Below are 20,001 nucleotides of genomic sequence, written 5' to 3'. Positions count from 1 at the left end.
GGTGCCCCCTGTCTGGAGCGGAGGACTGGTGGCTCCCTAGCAGAGCAGTCCGGGTGGCGCTTCGATGCTGCTCTGGGGGAGCAGCCGGACTGTGGCGGGGCACGAGCTGCGCTCGAGCGGCCCCACGGTGGCCGCTGGACGATGGTGTGGCCCAAAAACTTTTTCTTTTTTTATTTTTTTGATAAATCGTCCGTACAGTCCATACGGAAGGGCTGAAACCAAAAAAATTTTGTCTCTCGGAGCCCTGTCTCCAAAATCAACAAATTTTATATGGATCCTAAATGAAAAGCACCTTCTAAATCCAATGGCAACGTCCGTTTGGGCTGAAAGTGCTCTGAAAAATTGTTGTTCCCTCGATTTGAAGAAAAAATGCACAAACAAACTAAGGTTTGTGACTCCAAATCATGGCTTCAAAAATTCTTCAACAAAGCAACAGTAAGGAGGCTTGGATACCATGTTGGAGTTGATGAAATCCAACTCTGAAGACGCCCAAGATCACCTGCATGCGAAAACCTATCAAAGAGAAGCCAAGGAAGGAAGAGTGAGGAGCAAGGGAAAAACCCTAAACGGACATGAGAGACAAGTAGTAAGCAAACACAAGAAAATATGTATTTACAATAAGAATGAGATATTGTTATGAAAATACAAGGAGGGAGCCCGAATATAAAGAGCTCCAGGAATCTCCTAAAACGAGCTAGAAAATGCTAGGAGATAAGTGTGACAACTAAGCATACATCCACATAAGGTGGAAAGTCCTCGAACAATGTGAGAGGATAAGTATGACTTAGGAGAGAACAAACTCCCGTATTGTCAACAACTTATAACAAACTCCTAGATTACAATTAATTAATAAATGAAATGCATTTACCTAAGTAAGCTTAAGTAATAGAATAAATAATTAGTAAATTAATTATTTACTCTAACACTACAAAGACTACAATTCCAGATTGACGAGTGTTAGCATAAATGTGGCTATACGTTCCACTACATTCAAGGCCACCCATAGCATGAACCGAAATTGCAAAACCACAAAATGTGAATGAAAAGGAGAAAAGAAATTTTAAAATCAACCACGCAACATTGCCTTTGTTGTTCAATTGTCAATACCTGAGTACGGGAAAGCTCTTGATATGCTATGAACAAACATCCGAACCGTAATGCCCTGATTGTATGGTGGGGACATGTAAATTTCATAGACTTTTCAAACATGAAAATTCACAACGTTGGATTTGCCTTGTCAAGAAAAAGACCTAGGGCTTGCAAAAGAATTCACAGCATGAAATTACAACAACTTGTTAGGACTGAACTTATATTTAGTCGTCAGATTGAACTTCACACATTACAAGCTATATTTTTTTCCAACAGGAAATTATAAACTGTAAAATATGCCTCAATCAGAACAAACTAATAAAGAAATGACACTTTTAAGGTTAATCACAGCATCAGATTGCAAGAAATTTATTCAAAAGCAAATGTTTAGTTGGTAGCAAATAAAAGTTCTCATACATTATGTAATCAAATTACTGATAGTTATTCTGATTGGTAGCTCAATCCATGAATATGCGATGGTGAACAAGAAACCTAGTAGTTTTCAGTGTCCAAGACATCGAACCCCGCGGATCCTTTTTAACTAAATTTAAATTATGTAGTTAGAATGAATTGAAAGATATTTAATGACGTCCACGAGGCCATAAGCCTAAGGGACCAACATAAAATTCCTTATTCAAACTGATGCAATTTCTCCAGGCTGTCCCTTTTGTTGTAGATCTGCATAAGTAAGATGACCCCCTTGAGAAGTCTTGGTCCTTCGAAAAGGTCTTTTATGCTGTTCACCTTTAAAGTTTCTTTGTGCTGGTTGTGAATGTCCACATATGCGGTGCAATCCTTCACATAGTGTCACTCTATTTCCACAACTCCTCTTTGCAAAATCTACAAATTATGTCCTCCCACTCTTCCCTAAGGACCTTCCATCTGCCAGTTTCACATCTCAAACGATGTGATCCAGATCTCAGTTGGGCAATTAAGATTTTTGCCTTTTCTTTGATCTTGGCTCCTAAATACTCTTTGTCGCCATGCTTGCATGTGGGATTAAATCCTTTGACATAAATTTTTTTTCTACGTAACTGATTTGCCCACATGGCAGATCTGATTTTTTCTACCACCCATTTTTTTATTTCTAAATTGTTTTCCGAGCACTCTTGGTAGTCAATGTTCCACTTGTTGAACCATTTATCATTTTGTTTTTTCCATGTCTTCTTCCAATGAACCAGCTCTCCGTCAACTACCTTACTAGGCCAGCAATGTGCATCCATTTTACCCACTTTCTTAGATAGCTCAACAATCTAACAATTGTCGAGGCCTCCACCGTGAGCATGCCTATCTCTGCCAAACTAATCTCGTAAAGAGCTGTTGGTTTGATTTTGAGATTAGTTGTAATGAAGTGCTTTTGAATTCTTTCAATTTGCCGCCATTTATGGTTTGACACGCTGCTCCCCCATACCTCATTGTCATAAAAAATAATTGAGATCACCAACAACCCAAAAAGGATTTTCTTAGTCTTCCAATCCCATAACTCCATTGTTCTGCACCTGTTCTGAAGAAGATAAGATGCCTTTCATCCCCCTTGTATCGTTTTTGATCTGTATGTTTCCCAACTTAGTCTGTAATGAAAATTGATCCCCAGATACTTGTATTCTTCTACCATCTCTAGAGCTTTACTATTAAATATAAAAGTGTGTTGTTGTTTTCTTTTCCTCAAGGAAAAGATCATGATCTTGGTCTTAGATGTGTTGACCTCCATTCCTACCTCTGTGCAAAAGGTTTCTAAGTTACTCAAATGTTCCCTCAGCCCCTATGTTGTTTTAGCCATGAGAATAAGGTCATCAGCATAAAGAAGTAATCTAATCACATATTCAGCCAGTCGAATTCCCTCTCCATTGGCTTTGTTTAGTCATTCCTCGAACTTGTCAATGTAGAGGCCAAACAAGGTAGGAGATAACGGGCAGCCCTGTTTGATCCCTATGTCGCTTCCCAAACATTCTAACAAGCCCTCTTTAGTTCTGATTTTCGCTTTAACCAGTTCATAAAGCTTATAAACAGCAGCCCTATACCCTATTGGAACCTCCAATTCCTCCATCATATTCCATAGTTTATCTCTGGAACGGTGTTGAAAGCTTTCTTAAAGTCAACAAAGCAGCAAAAAGCCTCTTCTCCCTGTTTATTCCTCGCTTTCTCGATGAGATATCTTAGGGTAATGTAGTGCTCAATGGTGGATTGTTTTGGCCTGAAATTTGCCTGACCTATAGCTCCTTTTCCTTCTTTTTCTGCCCATCTGTAGAGCTTTCTTAATAGGGTGTTCACCATTATGGTGCAGTAGTTGGAAGGATTGTTGACATCCCCACTTTTATAAAGAGGAATAACTATGTTGGTGGTCCATTTCGTGGGAAAGCAGCCTTGCGTAACCTTTTTAAAAATGTTCTTGATGTGCAGATTCAACAAATCCGTCCCCCACTTAACAAATTCAGCTAGCAGCCCCTCAATATCCTAAGCTTTTCCACTCGCTAATCCTCTTATCCCTAGGGTAATGTCTTCATCAGAAAATAGTTCAGCTGAGCTATTGATTGTGGGGAGTGAAACTTTGCCCTCTGGTGTCTTGTAAAGAGTTTTTGCATATTTTAGCCATTGGGAGTCTGTAATTTTATTTTCAACATGTTTTCTAGCTTGTTGTAACTTCCTCCAAAAACCTTTAGGATTTTGCTTTCCTAAAATGATTAGCTCCTTCCTTTGGTTAATCACATATTCTTTTTATTGGATTTGATCAGTTGTTTGTATTCTCTTAAGATTGTTTTGTTTCCCTTTCTCCCTTTGAGGTTTCTTTTTGCGGCCTTGCATTCCTCGTCATACCATGGGTTAGTCGAAAAGGTGTTTGAGATGCTCTTCTTTATCCTTGACCTCTTACAACCCTTTAGTGCTTTCTAAATTAGTGGGATCAATGAGCTGTTGCTGATGTGGTCTTGCTTATCATTGTTTTCATTGAGATTCGTGATGTCATGGTGCATTTGGATTCATTGTTCAAGAGCAGTGCAAAATACCTTTTTATTTTCATTGTTTATAAGAATCTTGCCCTCTTTATGTCCTTTTGTATTGTCATCTAAGACCTGATCACTTTTCAGCCTCTTGACTTTCATATTGTATTTAATATAGAGGGGCATATGGTCTAAATTTAGCTCCATTGGACATTGTTCCTTTATGAAATCAGCTACCTTGGTGATGGTTGATTGCGAGCATATCATGTAGTCCACCACACTTTATCCGTTATATGTTTTACAAGTGATTTTGTTTGATGTTGGCCACCTCTTCATACCATTACAAACAACCAAACCATGGAGGCTACATAGCCCTAAAAGTTCGGCCCCAAAGTGAGACACACCACCTTTTTCGTCCTATGAGGTCCTTTTACTGATACTGGCATCATCTTTGTCATGTCCCCTTTTCAAATAATTAAAAAATAATAATCTTTGCTAAGCCAGGCAGGCCCAAGAAAGTGAAGTTTCGGAAAAAGGGGGTTAATCTTTGGAAACCGTTGGACTAATAAATGAAAATTATTATTAAAATATGTTTCATTAACCTCTCTTGGACGTGAGTTACAGTTATGCCCTCTTTTAAGGGGTTTGGAGGCATTTTGGGCTGATTCCAGAACTTGATTTTCGCTTATTCTTTGTTATTCTTCAGAGGCTGCCAAACCTGTGGAGAAGGAGACCCAAGAACGGGAGTTTGCAGGTTTCCAGGGAGACCCAAGAACGGGAGTTTGCAGGTTTCCAGGAAGGCTAAGGACGGGAGTTTGAAGCCATTCCATGTGCATGCTCATACAGAGTTTGCCTTTGTGCTGAACAGTGTAGATTTGTGGGTTTGTGGGTGTGTTTTTTTGCATGAGTTTGGTGTTTTCAGTTGAGCATTTCATATCAGTTTTGGTTGCTGCTGTATTTCAGACTTTAAGCTGTTAAAATAGAGCTGAATATATGTATTGGGACGTGATTAAACTTCTGAGATAGTTTATTAGTGTTTTTGTGGTGTTTCCGGGCATTTTTGTGTTAATTTCGGGAGCCCGATGAGCATAGTTTTTGTCCTATATTTTTGAGCTATTGTGTAAAGGCTATACGGATCTGAAAATGTCAATTTGTAGGCTGTTATGCTGCTGAAAGTTCTGTAAAAATTTTTATTTTCAGATTTATTAATAATTTGTGAAGTTGTGAAGCTTTTAGCACTATTTTCAGCATACCCGATTTGGGGTTTCATTGAGAAATTGGTGGATCTTTGTGATATCAGTTGTTTGATTTTGAAAATCTGATTAGAGGTGTGAAATACCATATCAAATCAGAAAAGGGGACATTTCAATCTTCTTTTAGCCACAAGGGGTTGTTGTCCTCCGTTAAGTCATTGCCTAGCTAAATGGATTGATTACTTGCAGCCCTAGCATTAAAATCTCCTATAAGGATTGTGTTACCAATATGATTAAAAGAAAGCACATCTTTCTTTAGAGCTGCAAATGGATCTTCTTTGTCTACATTTCTCTTTTTGTAGAATTTAAAGCTTTTTGGTGTGAAATAGCACCCTGCCAGCCATGTGATCTCCTCGTCATCCTCAATCTTCAACCATATAAATTGTTTATTTGGGTCCTCTTTCTCCAATTTTATGTTTTTTTTCCACGTATCTTTTATCAAGATTGTAATCCCTCCATGGCCTTTACCTGTCTTTGTTTCTTCATTCCACACAGAGAATTTATTGTACCCTTCGAAATTTGGAAACCTACACCCTTCATGTTCATGTGTTTCTATGAGGCAGATAATGTCTTGCCCTTCAGCTATGGGCCCCAACCCCAGTCCTCTTCTCCATAGATAACATCTACAATTCCAACTCATTATGTTTAGATACTCTCGTGGGGCCCTAAGTTCCTATTTCTGATTTGCTGATTTTTCGGCAATTTGTGCTTTACTGTTTTTCATCCAAGCCCATTTGCCGGAAACCCTTGCTAATTTTACTTTCTCCCACTCCTTCCTCTTTCCTTTTGTTGGCTAATGGTCAAATACTCGCCTAGATATATTTGGGTGTCTTTGAGTAGTCCCTTGTTCTTCAAGATTGTGCTCGTCTTCTATACAGCTTAAAGCAACTCTCACATGTTTGTTTTTCCATATTCCCATACTTCTCCCAATTTTGTTTGCATGCCGGATTTTACCTGTCCAGTTTAGTTTATCCCTAAGGAAGTCATGTTTCAAAATCTTTGTTTTTACACATAGCCCATAGTCTTTTAAGCCTTTGATAATGATGTTTACAACCTTTTCTTGTATTTCTTTCTCCTCTCTGATTTGTCTCCTAACTTGTTTTTGAATGACTTCCTTTTGTTCCGTGGAATGTTCTTTGACCACTTGTGCCCATGATTTGGCCTCTTTTATTTGCTCTTTTAGTTCGTTTTCTCTTAACACGATGCCTGCTAATATTGCTTGAACTTCCCTAATTTTTGTTGTGGTATGTGATTTAGTCATTTTTTCCAAGTTTTCTATTGTAACTTTCCCTTCATTCAAAGCTTTTTTTAGAGATTATTTCTTGCTGACCTCTCTCGATATTATCTTGAAGGCTCAAGACTTGCTTTTTCAACCATTTGTTCTCTCTTTCAAGTTTCCAGTTGGTTATTGTGACCTCCTGCAGCTTTTCACTCTCCTGCTGTCCTTTTTCCTCCAAGGCCTCTATCCTTCTTTTCATGTCCATAAGGTCATTCACATACAGTTCCAAAGACCAAAGCAAAGGAGAGAAGGACACACTATAAGATTCTTGTAGGAAGCCCCCCTCGCAAGTTCCTTTGTATGACCCATCTTTAATTTTAGGACTTTCTTTCATAGGCTCCTAAATTTCCCCTTGTATTGGTGAACCATCTGTTGTTTGGTCGTTTGGATCAGTTACCAAGTGATTGTTAGTTGTCCTTGGTAGAATCACGATAAGTTTCCTCTTCTACAGTTGTTTTTTCTTCTTTCGAATCTACCTTCGTTTAAGTATCCCTAGGTATTGTTTTTCATTGACAAAAATGAATTTGGTGTTTACATTGTGATGTTCCTCCTACTGCGTCTCTGGTGTGTTGTACTATCAGTCTACGATAGCCCGTGGTTGTGGCCTCATTTGAGAGTTGCAAAGTGACCATTGTGCCATCCTCAGGTTGTTCAAAAATTGGTTTAGGTTCTTGTTGGTAAACATATTCATCTTCATACAAAAAGCTTGCAAAATGACTCAAAAACGCCCAAACTTGAAGAGAAAACAACACCAACAGTTGGGTCACATTGCAATAAAATTATGCAAGCGCCCTCTAAATTTTACAGGGTACAACTACTCGGTTGGATATGCAAAGAATGGAATTAAGAAATGCTTTTAACCTGAAAGTGAAGGCCGCCCTCACTATTCTTGGATAGGGGGTAAATGATTACAACATAAATAAAATAAAACAACTTCCACATACCACAATGGAAATACACAGTCCTTCCACCCGTACATGCACTTTGAGAGAAAGAGAGAGATTAAACAAACAAGAACAACATCTGCAATAAATGAATTCAGTAATAGAACATAACCCCACTACTCGCCACAACTTACACATTAATCAAGGAAGAAAGCTTTTCAAAGCATATAATCTTTGAAATCATGGAATTCTTATTCAATCAAAAATTATCCAAGATCTGAAAATTACTGGCAATCAAAATACTTACAGAAAAAAGAAAAAGACATCTAAAACAAAACTAACAATTTTGATCACAATCAAAAACTACTTATCCCTGTACATTCTACATTTCCCTTCTCATGTAGCACACAGTCTGCTCAAAATAGTGAAACCCCTCTTCTACAGCACAATCTCAAAAAAAGAAGCCCGAAAGCTGGAACCCTTACTAGTTATTTTGTTGTTTATTTAACACCTAGCCGTTTTGGTAATGTTTCTGTAACCACCATAACTGATTCTTTTGAATTATGTCTTTCCAAGAAACTTCCTCATGTTTGGTTATGAGAATATCCCCTTGATGTCTAATCTGAGCTTTTCAGAGGCATAGATGCACTCGGCACGTGGAACTAACTTATTGTTATAACCATTTGCAATATGTCAAAATGAGGCCTTTGGTATAAGGTAATTGCCACTTGGATTTGTATTTGTTTTAGACAATGGAATTACCGGGCACCCTTGTCATATATCTCTAAAATGTGTCATCTGTAGGTATTGCCAAACATCCAAACCATATCTTCATAACTGCCCCTGGACTTCATGACCCGATTAATGAGGCTTTGAAAAGCACAAAATGTGTCCCTTGTTCTGCAGATTGCTTAGAGTGTACACCTTCACTTTCATCTACATGAATCGGGCTAGTTATTAATGCTTGATGATTCATTGCAGTGATTATTGACTATGCTGGTGTGGATGATTTGCGTGTCATCCTTGTGATCCACCTTTTGTATATTCACACCTGCAACTTGTTGATGTCATTTTTTGTACCACATAACATATTAGCAATTGCATATTTGATACGAAGTATCAAACACACAATTCCTCTCTTGAAAAGTTAATACTCATGGGACATGAGAATAACTCCAATGTTCCTTACACCTGTGGATACTAACTCAATATATCGACGTGATTTGATGGTAATCACGTAGGCGGCCTTATGTTGTTTGTTTGAGGACGACTTGAACTTTGATGGAATGATGGAGATGGTGATTTGGTGTGTATGCTAGATGGTGTTGATGGAGAAGGTGATGGTGATGGAGGGTGCATGTTCTTACGACTTACACCTTTCTAACTTTCCTCTTCAAACCTCCAACTCCTAACTACTTGCTATTCTACTCCTACTCCTATGAATGGAAAGATTAGTAAATGGACGGGGATCGAATCTAATGAAAGTTAACCAGCGGTTCCACCTCTATAGATGCAATGATTCAAAGGAAAATAAACTAGTTTACCACATAAGGCTTCCCAAAAAGGCGCTAGGATGCTAGTGGCCTAGTTATTGATCCCTATCAAACATCTATTAATGCTATCATGCAACTATCCATCTACTCTTAATCTTACTTAGCAATTTGAAATGAAATTTATTTTAGCAATTTTAAAATAAAAATCTTATTCTAACTAGTGGAAGTAGAAACCATGCAACAACACCAAAAGCTCTTAATCACCATGCAAGTTACAACAATAAGAAAGAAATAGCGATCTTTGGAATTATCTTATGCAACAATTTTCTCCGACCGTTACAAATGAGAGCAAATGGCCTTATATAGAGGCCAAAATGTACAACCGACAATAGAGATAAAGAGGCAAAACCGACGATCCAGATTGAATCCTAAAAACCCTAATTAGGGTTGCCACCCCATCGGACAATGAGAAGACGCCACCTCATCAATGGACCAATGAAAAAAGTGGAAAAGTAGCAACCAATAAGAAGGCACCAAAATGGTGGCCAATCAAAATTAGACACTTGTCCTACCCTAGAAGAAAGAGAAATTGCCACTTGGGCTTACATCAAATGATCTTCTAATATAAATCTCCCTTTCTTTCATTCTTTTAGCTAAGGCAATGAACCTAGCTAGCCTTTCGTTGACTTCCTCCATGGAGGGCAAGGTGTATGCTTTATCTTGAGCTCAATCGATTTCATCATGCTACTTGCTGCTTGTAGTGTCTTCTCATGGTCCTTCTCATACTCTTTTGCAAATCCGATAAATCCACTGAGAGAGGAAAGGTGTTCAAATGTTTCTTCTCGATAGCAACCTTTCCTAACTCGTCCAATCTTGATCCAAGGCTTGTCTCATTGATGTCCTCTTCTCTGATGTTTTCAAAATCAAGTGACATCCCAACGTCGCTCATCATGGTTGAAATGGAAGTGTCAATGCTTGGGTTGTGTTGTGCAACTGCATTCTGTATCTCCTCGAGTATTCTCAATCTAGTAGTCAAGGCAACAACCCAAGAATCAACCGTACTCAATCCTCTTTCATCAACCAACTTGGCCCTTTCCAAATATGCCTTTGGCAGTCCAATGAACGCCTATAGCCTAGGAATGGCTAGACCTTTGACTGGAAGGAACTCCTTCCACTCCTCTTCAAATATTCTAAATTTGTCTCTAATAGTCACTAATGATCGGAATGTCGAGATAAAGGAAGGCAAGAAATTTCGCCCATCTTGGATTGTATCATGGATCCAATCCCTAACTTCATGTAGCTGAGTTGATATTTCTTCTAGGTTGCTCTCGCTATCTTAAGGAAGGGCTATCTGGTGCAACTATTGGATAGGCTGGCAATCTCTCCAATATTTGTTCTTGGCCTCCAACTTTATGATTCTTTAATTTGCCTTCCTCAACCTTTCTCTGATTGAAGCTATACCCTCCTCGATCTCTTCACATTCCATATCATCTGTGTTCCTTCCCAAATTATGTTCCACTATCTCATATTCTTGGGCCGCAATTTCATCCAATGCCTTGTTGACTGTTGGTATAGCAATCTGAACCTTTCGGTAACCATCATTATCACTCTTGATTACCTTTACCACCGTCTTCGCCATTTGTTTTTGGTTCTCACTATCATCCTTTTCTATTAATCCTTGGATGTCTTTCGCTGTTCAGGCATTTACTACCTCATCTCTTGGCATAAGCATTTGCCTTAACCATAGTGGTGCGATGCATCTCCCCAAATCTGGATTTGGTTCAACTAACAAAGCATCACCAACAGCCTCAGGCGCTTGACTTATTGCCTCGATATCAATCGGCCCATCTTCTTCTCCACCAGTAACTGCCATGTCATCTCCTTGTTGGTTTTTTTGAGAGAGGAGAGTACTTGGTGCTTTCACTGTAACCACTTGATTCTAAATCAGATGTCACCTCTACCGCAACCCCTTTATCACTTGAATTAACCTCTTGGCTTCTAGCCTCAATTATGATTTCCCTTGATGTGTTGCATATTGTCTCTTGGCTGGAGGTTCCGAATGTTCTTTTCTTTTTTCAACCCCCAAAGCTCTCTTCTTGCCTCTAACTATTTCCTGTTGTCGGCTACTTCATTCACCCTTCTGTCCTACTAATTCTGTTGGGCCTTCTTTTGGCTTCATCTTCTCATAGGTAAGGGGAATCCTTTGACTTTGTAACTTCCTTAATCTTTCATTATACCACAACTCAGTGTGCAAATCAACTGCTCTTATGACTACCTCCAAGGAAGGATCCTGATGATCATCCCAATCTACTGGATTCAACTTTGTTCCTTCTACTCTATCATAATCTTCTCTCAACACATTTCCATCATCTTCTAGTTGATCAAGAATATCAAGGCCTCTCCATCTAATATCTCTCGTCATGTTCACCGACAATCTTGAGAAAGCTAGCTTTCTCACATGAAAGTCATCCTTAGCATTGGCCCAAAAGTTTTCTATAATGGGAACATGTTTAAACACATTTCCATGAGATACCTTGATAAGACCATTAGGATCGAATCCTTGCCTTGCTCTGTACCATCCTAGATGATACCATTCCAATTCCTTCCACGCAACTGCAAAGGCGACCCGATTGGGGCAACTATCATTGCCAATCCCGAATGAGAAGGTAATCCCTGTCTTACCTTCGAGTCTCATTATTCTGTCATAATGCTTAAGTTGCCTAGCCAATTCTATCAAAACTACCTTGTCGGGTGGGTATCTTGAAAGCCATTTGGGACAAATTGTGCTTCTTGCTACTCTAATGTAGGTGAATTGCGGAAATTGAATAAACCAACTTCCATATTTCTTTATCTTTGCTTATGCTTCCAATGAAAGTCTCTTAGCAGGTGTCCCTTGTAATACCCTTACTGTCTTCATGGCAAAGGCATCACAAAACATTTTGTAATCCTTGTTGTTGTACAAATGGAGTTGCGGATAGCATTCATGCACCAAATATTGCCCCGGCCCATTGCCAACTTCTCCTAAGGCCCTAAGTCCCGGACTTTTATACAATCTAGCAATTAGTTAAAACAGATAGGATCCCATGTAGAATTGTTTTTGGTTTTGTACAGTTCTAAGTTGCAACTCTAGATTCTTGCTTATGATCCTAGCCCAATCAAATCTTCTTTTTCCTTTTTCAATTTCATCAATAAAGAAGTACATCCAATTTTCGAATTGCATACCTTGAGCTAGGCCCATGATCCAGCTGAGAAGCACAATGAGATCACCATATTCTGATTTGAAATTTTCCACTGTGAGCCTCGATGATCTAGTAACTCCCTTCTTTCCTTCGTCCAACCAATCCTATTTTAGATGCATGAAATAAGCCTCCTAGTTATCTTGAAATGATTTGGCTACCTGATCCATCATTACCACTATCATGCCCCTGTACTAGGGAATGTTAAATGCTTCTTTGATCGCCTGTCCGCCAATGTTGGCCAACACCCTCTTCCCTTCATCAAAAATGATGGATTTACTGATCAGATCAAACTTGGATGCGCACTCCATAACCAATTCTAGAGAAAACAAGGTAGGAGGAAAAGTTGTTGTGTGTACAATTCCGCTTTTGTAGATCTTATTTGCCAAGGGGGATTGTCCTTCCTTTAGTCTGTCCTTTACCTATATCATATTTACTGTACCGACATTGGTATCGGTTATTCGCCTCATTTTTTAGAAGAAAGTTGTTTTGGGCATCATATTCTCTTTGTCTTTCTTAGTATTTGTTCCCTTAGGGTTCTTGCTTGCACCAACATCTACCATCTTAAACACTTCTTTCTACTCCTTCATTCTAAGTAATATGGACTACCCTTATCGATCTCCAATCTTCTTTCTATCAATGGATTCGACACTTATTTCTGTCTCGCCAAGTCCTATCACTACACTTATCAATCTCCAAACTTCAACCTAGGAGTGGGACTACCACTTATCTCTGTCTCTCCGTTACCTTAGGATGGACTACACTTATATTTTCCAACTTCATTCCTACGGTGGTCTAGCTTATTTCTGCCTCTTCAAATGTCCTATCATGGATTTTACACTTATCAATCTCCAAACTTCAACCTATGATGGGATGATGAAGTGGTGGATGATGAATGCAAGAAGAACCAAGGGAAACAAATCTAGACAAGAACGAAAGAGAGAAATCCACTTAAGGACCCCTTTCAACTCTAAATGATTTGAAATTACCTTTACCAATGGTCGGGTCTTCTTTTGGAATTTAGGATTAGACTTAAGATTTTCAAATCCCTTGCAAATCTTGATGTCTTAGCTGGAAAAATCAGAATTTGGTGCTCTTAAAATTGCCCGAGCATATGCCACAAAAATCAGACTTTACTCCTTGTTTTCTTCTCCAACCACAAATCGTCCAGCATTGGGAGAAATCGCAGCCTCTAGAAGATGTAAGATCAGACCTCAAAAATCACAGCCCTCTAGCAAATATAAAATCAGACTTGAACAGTAACAAATCTGCCCTCCAACTTTGCAATTCTAAAAATGTTCTCCTTTGCCAAAACAAATTGCCAAAAGTGAGAAGTCTGATCTGCTTTAGAGAAAATTTCCAATCATGGGAAATTTGCCTTTAATCCTAAAAAATCGCCAATAGTGCAAATTTGCCCTTAATCATGGAAAATCGCCAAGGCCTGAAAATGTCCACAATTGCAAGCAAAATCGCCTGGCAATGATAATCTACTCTTCCAAGAGAATTCGCCAAAGCATATAGGGCTGCTCCAAGTCAAAAATCGCCAACACCATGAAGAGGAGGAATGAGGAATGAAGAAATAAGGGGAAAGAGCTTCCTCTTATACCTCACTTGCTGATCCTTCCTAGCTGGCTGACTGGGACCCTGGGAGCAAAAACAAACATTAATTAGAACACAAAGCTGGCCCCCAATTAAATGCTTTGCCCAAAATTAATTTTGCCAAGATGAAATTTACTTTTTAAATTGCCAATTAGACCAAGATTGCAAAAATTAAAATAAATAATGCTTTGGAGTTGTTAAATGTTTCCATTTAATGATGATTTAGCAATTAATATATCATTAAAAATCGGATTTGGCAAGCCAAAAGCCATTTTTTCAATATTAAATTACTAATTTCATTAAAGACTTAAAAATTTCAAAGCAAATTTAATCCATTTAAAGCTAGTTTTTGCAATATAATCCAAATCGATTTTGCTAAGTCATTTTAATTTTTTATTGACAAAAAATAAATCATGCTTCTAGAGTCTAAAATCGATTTTGCTATTTGATTTCACTATCACAAAATTAAATTTTTCACCGAAAAAATTCAAGATTTTCCAAAAAACTTAAATCTAACAAAAATTTATTTTTTTGAAAAATATTCAAATTTATACGATTATATCCAAATTTTCAAAAAAAACGTCTTAGTACAAAATTTACAATTTTATCCTGCCAAGTGTTGCTCTTTGAAATTTGTTTGGCCCAAGGATGAAATTGGTCATTCTAGAAAATCAAGTTGAAACCAGGTGAAAATAAATCCATCATTTCTCCCTCTGGGCCCGGAGGTGTCCAAGATGTAAAAATTTTCAAAACTCAAAATATTTTGGACAACCTCAAAACTATTTATTGCCAAGGCGATCAAAAGAAAGGGGGTCCCCAAAGTTTTGGGGCGATGGTGTGAAAATCTCACAACACAACTTCTCTCAAGAGTCAAGTTCACCCTTGCATTGCATCGGCGCCGATCCAAAGTCACTTGATTGGATTCATTGGAAACCCAATGTTTCAATGGTGATTTTGTAGTCTAGCACCCGAGTATTTATATGTTGCTTGCTAGAGTCATGGTCTCAACAGTCAAGGCGTCAATTTTGGATATGGACCCCGCAGGTATCCCTTTGGAAGTCCTCTGCATCAAATTTTCGATACCTCATAGCTACCGGCATTTGTCCCTTATCTGACAAAGTGAACTGCGTTCAAAACCTTTGCTCAATTTCATTGATGGCATCAGTATTTTGAGTTATCTGTGTGGGTTCACATGTGCCCGATGATGAACATAAAAACCTTGAATGATGACACTATAGCTTCTATTGTGATGTGGGCTTCAATTCTTAAGTTGCCTATCAACTCGGACTTGGAATGAGGGATGATGATGGCATTGCATGTTAACAACATTTTGACAAATAGTTTGCATATATTTTCTCCATATCCATGATCTGCATGCTACATTCTTCATTCTATGTGAACATCATACATCACAATGAGAGTGCCTTAGCAGAATTTGAGAGTGGTATCAAAGAGTGAGGGGAATTATGAGATCCCAATCTCATTTTTACTCATTTGATCCTTTCTAACCATAGATTATGTCCATGCATTGGCGGCAGTCAGCTTCATTTGATAATAAAGACATTTTGTCTATTACCTCTGCACTTGACGGTGGAAGAATTCATGTTTACAAGAAGCCCAATCTTGGCGCCTATTTGCACAAGTTGTGACCATATTGACTTTTAATCAAATAGTTTGCATACTTTCTTGATGCCTCCACGGTATTTGATTATTTACATCAGTTCGTGCCCTATGAATCTTCATCTTGATCATTAGGTTTGATCAAGCATCCATGATGCACATTTTGCCTTTTCTTTGACATCATTGCTTTTATTTGGTATCATGAACTCTCTAATGGCTACCTATGATTGGGTCTTGTGTGCTTCATAACAACCGGTCACTCATTATGAGACACCTCCTTATCGGACATTATATGAACTCGAGGCATCCCTTTCTTAGCCTTGATCTTTTTAAGTGAGTGTGCCTCTTTCTACATCCAACATTCAAAGCAACTCAACCAAAAGCTTCGCATACATAGACTTATTGACTTTGCAAGAAGGGACACTATTTCATTGTAAGGATACGCAATCACCCAATCCCACTTGATGATGAGAAATTTTAGTCCTGTGGCAGCCCTATGCAGGCACTTGTATTGATTTGATAAATGGCTCACTTTGTTTCAATTCTAACGAGCTCATCCTGATATCCATTTGGACCAATGCAATTAGACTAAGACCACCGGATTGGCATGGAATCTCCTTTGGATTTAGACCCTTTGAACTATGCTCATAGTGATATCAACTGTGACAACATTTCTTGGGGTTGGGGAGTATGTGCCTTGAGTTTGCATCTTCAAACATGTAAATTTAAACCATAGAGATAAACTTTGAAACATCCTATATTTGCACCTTGAAATCCGAACCTTTGCATCTTTGAAGCGATGAATTATTCCCTTCAACTTGAACCACTGGTTTTGTATTTAAAACATTAGAACCTTGAAATCAGGTAAAACACAAATCATGCAATTGTATTTATGATTGAGTCCTTTGAACCCAGTGTTTGAGTCTGAACTTGTTTTGAACCAGCGAATCTGCATCTGTTCTGAACCCATATTTGCATTTGAAGCTTCGTCTCTGAACTATGAATCTTATGGAATCAATCTGAACTTGTGAACCTTTGAAACACTGAACCTCTGAACCGCTGAACCTTGTTCAATGAGTACGAGACATTTCAGAACCACTTTGAACTTGGCTCAACATGGTTCCAAAATTACAAAGGAAAGCCTTGGACCTTGGGCTTGAATATTTTGCACTGTCATGAAATTTCATCTGAAACCTGCCTTTCACAAAATGACTTTACACAGCATCTTCAACATAAATCAGAGAAGAATCATTAGGAAGACCAAAATTCCGAGTTCAAAATTGGGGTTTCAAAACACCATCTAACAGTTCCCATATTGTTGTTGCCTGTCATGCTCCTGGGTTTTCGATGAAGGACCCCCTATTCTTAACCTCACTATATTCTGCATTGCTTCTAGAGGAACGAGAGGTCGAACAGACCCCAAGGTCCCAGCTTCCTGGTTTCCCAGCCCCTCCTACGAACCCCAGGCCCTAACGGCAGAGAGTTCGAGCTCTGGCCAGCTTCCCTCTGCTACTCTAGACCACTGCTCTATCTCTGTCTGATAACCTTAGATATGGTATCCCCCGTCGTGTGTTTGTATTCGCTGTGTGTTTATGTTGAGTTCTTGCTTTGTTGTGAAAGTAAAGAAAAATTCTGTTTTTGGGTTCCAAACAGCGGATAGACAAAATACAGTATAAAGAAAGGAAAACCAGAAAGATGGGGTTTGCAGATCCGACCTGTTTCTACCACTATTCGAATCTCTGTTGTCTGTAATCGAAACTATGTTGTAAGGCAACCTTGTTGCTTCCCGTGCTCTTGCTGCTGCCTTTGCTGCTTCCCGTTGAACTAAGCACATTGCTTTCTGTCCAACATTGCATTGCATCTGAATCTATTCCTTTCACCGTTGCAGGCTCCTGTGCCTTCTCTTGCTGTCCTTTGCTTGAAAGTTAATCAAATGGGCATTTGGAATGCCACGGAAAAAAAACTGATGAGAGGTCTACAGAATGTGCTTTGACTGGCTATCAGATCCGCCATGTGTATTAATGTCTGTGCCTAACTGTATTTTGGAGTATTTCTGGCATTTCTGTTTAAGCTTGTCACTACGAATGTCCCTATCCACAATAAAATTATTAAGAAAAAAAGACTGTCTCAACTTACTAAGCCGTTCATAATCTTCTTCCCTCCTGATTAAAGCAACATAAAAACTTTACACAATCTAAGCTGGACGTCGAATCCTAGGGATTTTATTTAAACTTAATTTATGTTGTTTCGAAAGAGCGATGCAAATTTTGCACAATTAGAGAGTAAGTTTATCAATCGACTATTCTACAGCACAGTGATAAGGTTTTCGTAAAAAATATATTACGATTGTTGAAGCATATCAACAAATTTCAAAACTAGATTCACGTGGGTTTGAGCTCGTATAACGAATTCAACTAAATTTATGAAATAAAAGTTCAATGCAAACAACTAGGGTTAAAGTCGCATTTGACGGGATCCATACCTGAGCCAAAGTCATCTTGATTAAGAAGGTGCAAATCTCTGTTCTTCATGCTGCAAACGATGGCGAAACCTGCCTTACGATTTGGAATAGCCGTCCTTCCTGTCTTTTGAATTTGAATTCAAAAAGGCGCTTAAATATCTTATTCGTTGCTAGACGAGGTCATGGTTTAGGAAATGTGTAATGTATGATATTTGTGTAATGTATGTTTTATTAGATAGCTGATAGTTTTAAATCAATTATGTATCTATTTGTGGAATCCAAACATGATTGAACATAAATCTTTAAATCAAAAGAATAATTAGGCTCTTTTTCTTTTTTTTTGATCGGTAAGAGGCCGAAGCCAAGATTCATTATTATTATGTGATTTATTATTATTTATTAAGCTTTTATAGAGTTGAACCCAAGACCTCTCTCATAAGAGGCTTACAATTTACCGTTGTGTTGTAGGCTCTTGCCTAATAATTAGGCTCTCTTATGATTTAATATATACCTCTCTTTTTTTGAAACAAAATTCAATGAAAAGATGTGCAAATATATGTTTGACAATATTGATATAGTAACAAAATAACACACAAAATTATAGTGTTCCAACATTTTACAATAACTTATATTAATTATAAAATCATAGATATAGTGTCTCTTGAAAATTGTAGTGCAGAAGCATTAAAAATTCCTTGTATGACTTTGACATTTTTTTGTACTACTAACCAACTCCTACAAATTCATTGAAAACATTGCAACAAGAAGTAGTTTATTTTGCTAATAAGACTAAATGGTTGTCACTCTCAAGTCAAATAATTAATGCAAAACCCCAATTGAAAGCTAAAGAAAATCGACACCACATTTTGAATGGTACAATTAGTTGTAAGGATGGTATACCTAGCCTAGAAAGATTCAAAAGATGAAACAATCTCTCAAAAACCCCTTCAATCATCCTTTACAAGTTTTGTATGTTATAACCTTTGTCAAAATTGAATATGAAAAACCACAAATAAACTAAATTGTGATTCTCGTATAAAACCACTAATGAATTATTTGGATTGGATCTCCCATCAATGTCAATGATGTTTTCTATAAAAGAATTTGTCCTTCCAGACCCTCCAAGAGAACAAGTTCACTTAACAAGAAAGAATACTAAAATATCAACTCAAGATGCATATGAAAAATAACCTCCTAAATACTTAAATAGCTCTCCAATTCCCACAACAAACTCTGTGTGTGTGTGTGTGTGTGTATATATATATATATATATATATATATATATATATATATATATGTATGTATGTATGTATGTATGTATGTATGTATGTATGTATGTATGTATGTATGTATGTGTGTTTATATCTATATGTATATGTGTATATGTATATACATATATATATGCACACACATGTGTATATACACATATATGTGTGTATCAATACATACATACATGTATATATACACATACACATGTGTGTTTGTGTGTCTATATATATGCATCAATGTGTGTGTGTCTGTGTGTATTATTGTGTCCCATGTAAAAAGTGGGGGGCAATTTAGGCAAAAGCCCACACTGTATTGGTAACTTGTGAGTCTCTCATCAAGGAGGTCTTGGGTTTGAATCTACTTGAGATTAACACGTACTAATAATTAATCTTGACAATAATAATTGATCTTAACAATATTAATAACTGAATAATAAATAATCTTGGCTTCGGTCGGTTACCTGTCAAGAGATTAAAAAAACTGGGTGGTAATTCTCAATGGCTCTTTTCATTAAACATTTATACTCCACTTTAAAACTTGGGTGCCTATATAGTCCATAATTAAATAAACTAAGATTACAATATAGATAAATATCGAATTTAACTTTGTAATTTCATCACTTAGAAGAAAAGTCTCTAACTACATCAAATATTGAGATATCAATATTAACTTCTTCCACCAACATATCCAGAATAGTAACACTAAAAACTAACTCAATTTATACCCAAGGCTAACTTACTAGAAAATAGTAAGCATTTGAAACTCCACCAAAATACCTCAAGTAAAGGTTGTTATGCACAACATAATCACAAGAGCTCGTACAAATACTTATCATTGCAAGATTGTTGGATAAATTGTCACCAATAGTTTCCTAACTCTAGC

The 20,001-nt window shown here is 37.7% G+C and overlaps 1 protein-coding gene across 5 annotated transcripts in view; it reads right to left on the bottom strand.

The window, feature by feature from the left end:
* LOC149550759 (uncharacterized) overlaps window positions 1-18,042 on the bottom strand; it is a 44,981-nt gene extending 26,939 nt beyond the window's left edge. For 2 of the 5 annotated variants that reach the window (XM_089786313.1, XM_089786317.1), the window contains exon 1: window positions 17,872-18,042. In XM_089786313.1, coding sequence (XP_089642439.1) covers window positions 17,872-17,920 — 49 coding nt within the window. In that variant the 5' untranslated portion in view covers window positions 17,921-18,042. Of the gene's footprint in view, window positions 1-13,776; window positions 13,815-17,104; window positions 17,520-17,871 lie in introns of those variants that run through there. The other 3 variants (XM_089786314.1, XM_089786312.1, XM_089786316.1) reach the window with 3 other exon arrangements.
* Between the last annotated feature and the right edge of the window lie 1,959 nt (window positions 18,043-20,001).

The sequence above is a fragment of the Cupressus sempervirens genome, chromosome 6 (assembly GCF_028749045.1).
Source record: "Cupressus sempervirens isolate cs-2001-9-10 chromosome 6, ASM2874904v1, whole genome shotgun sequence".
Lineage (NCBI taxonomy): Eukaryota > Viridiplantae > Streptophyta > Pinopsida > Cupressales > Cupressaceae > Cupressus > Cupressus sempervirens.
The sequence above is the reverse complement of the archived record's forward strand: the minus strand, read 5'-3'. Positions and strand labels throughout refer to the sequence as shown.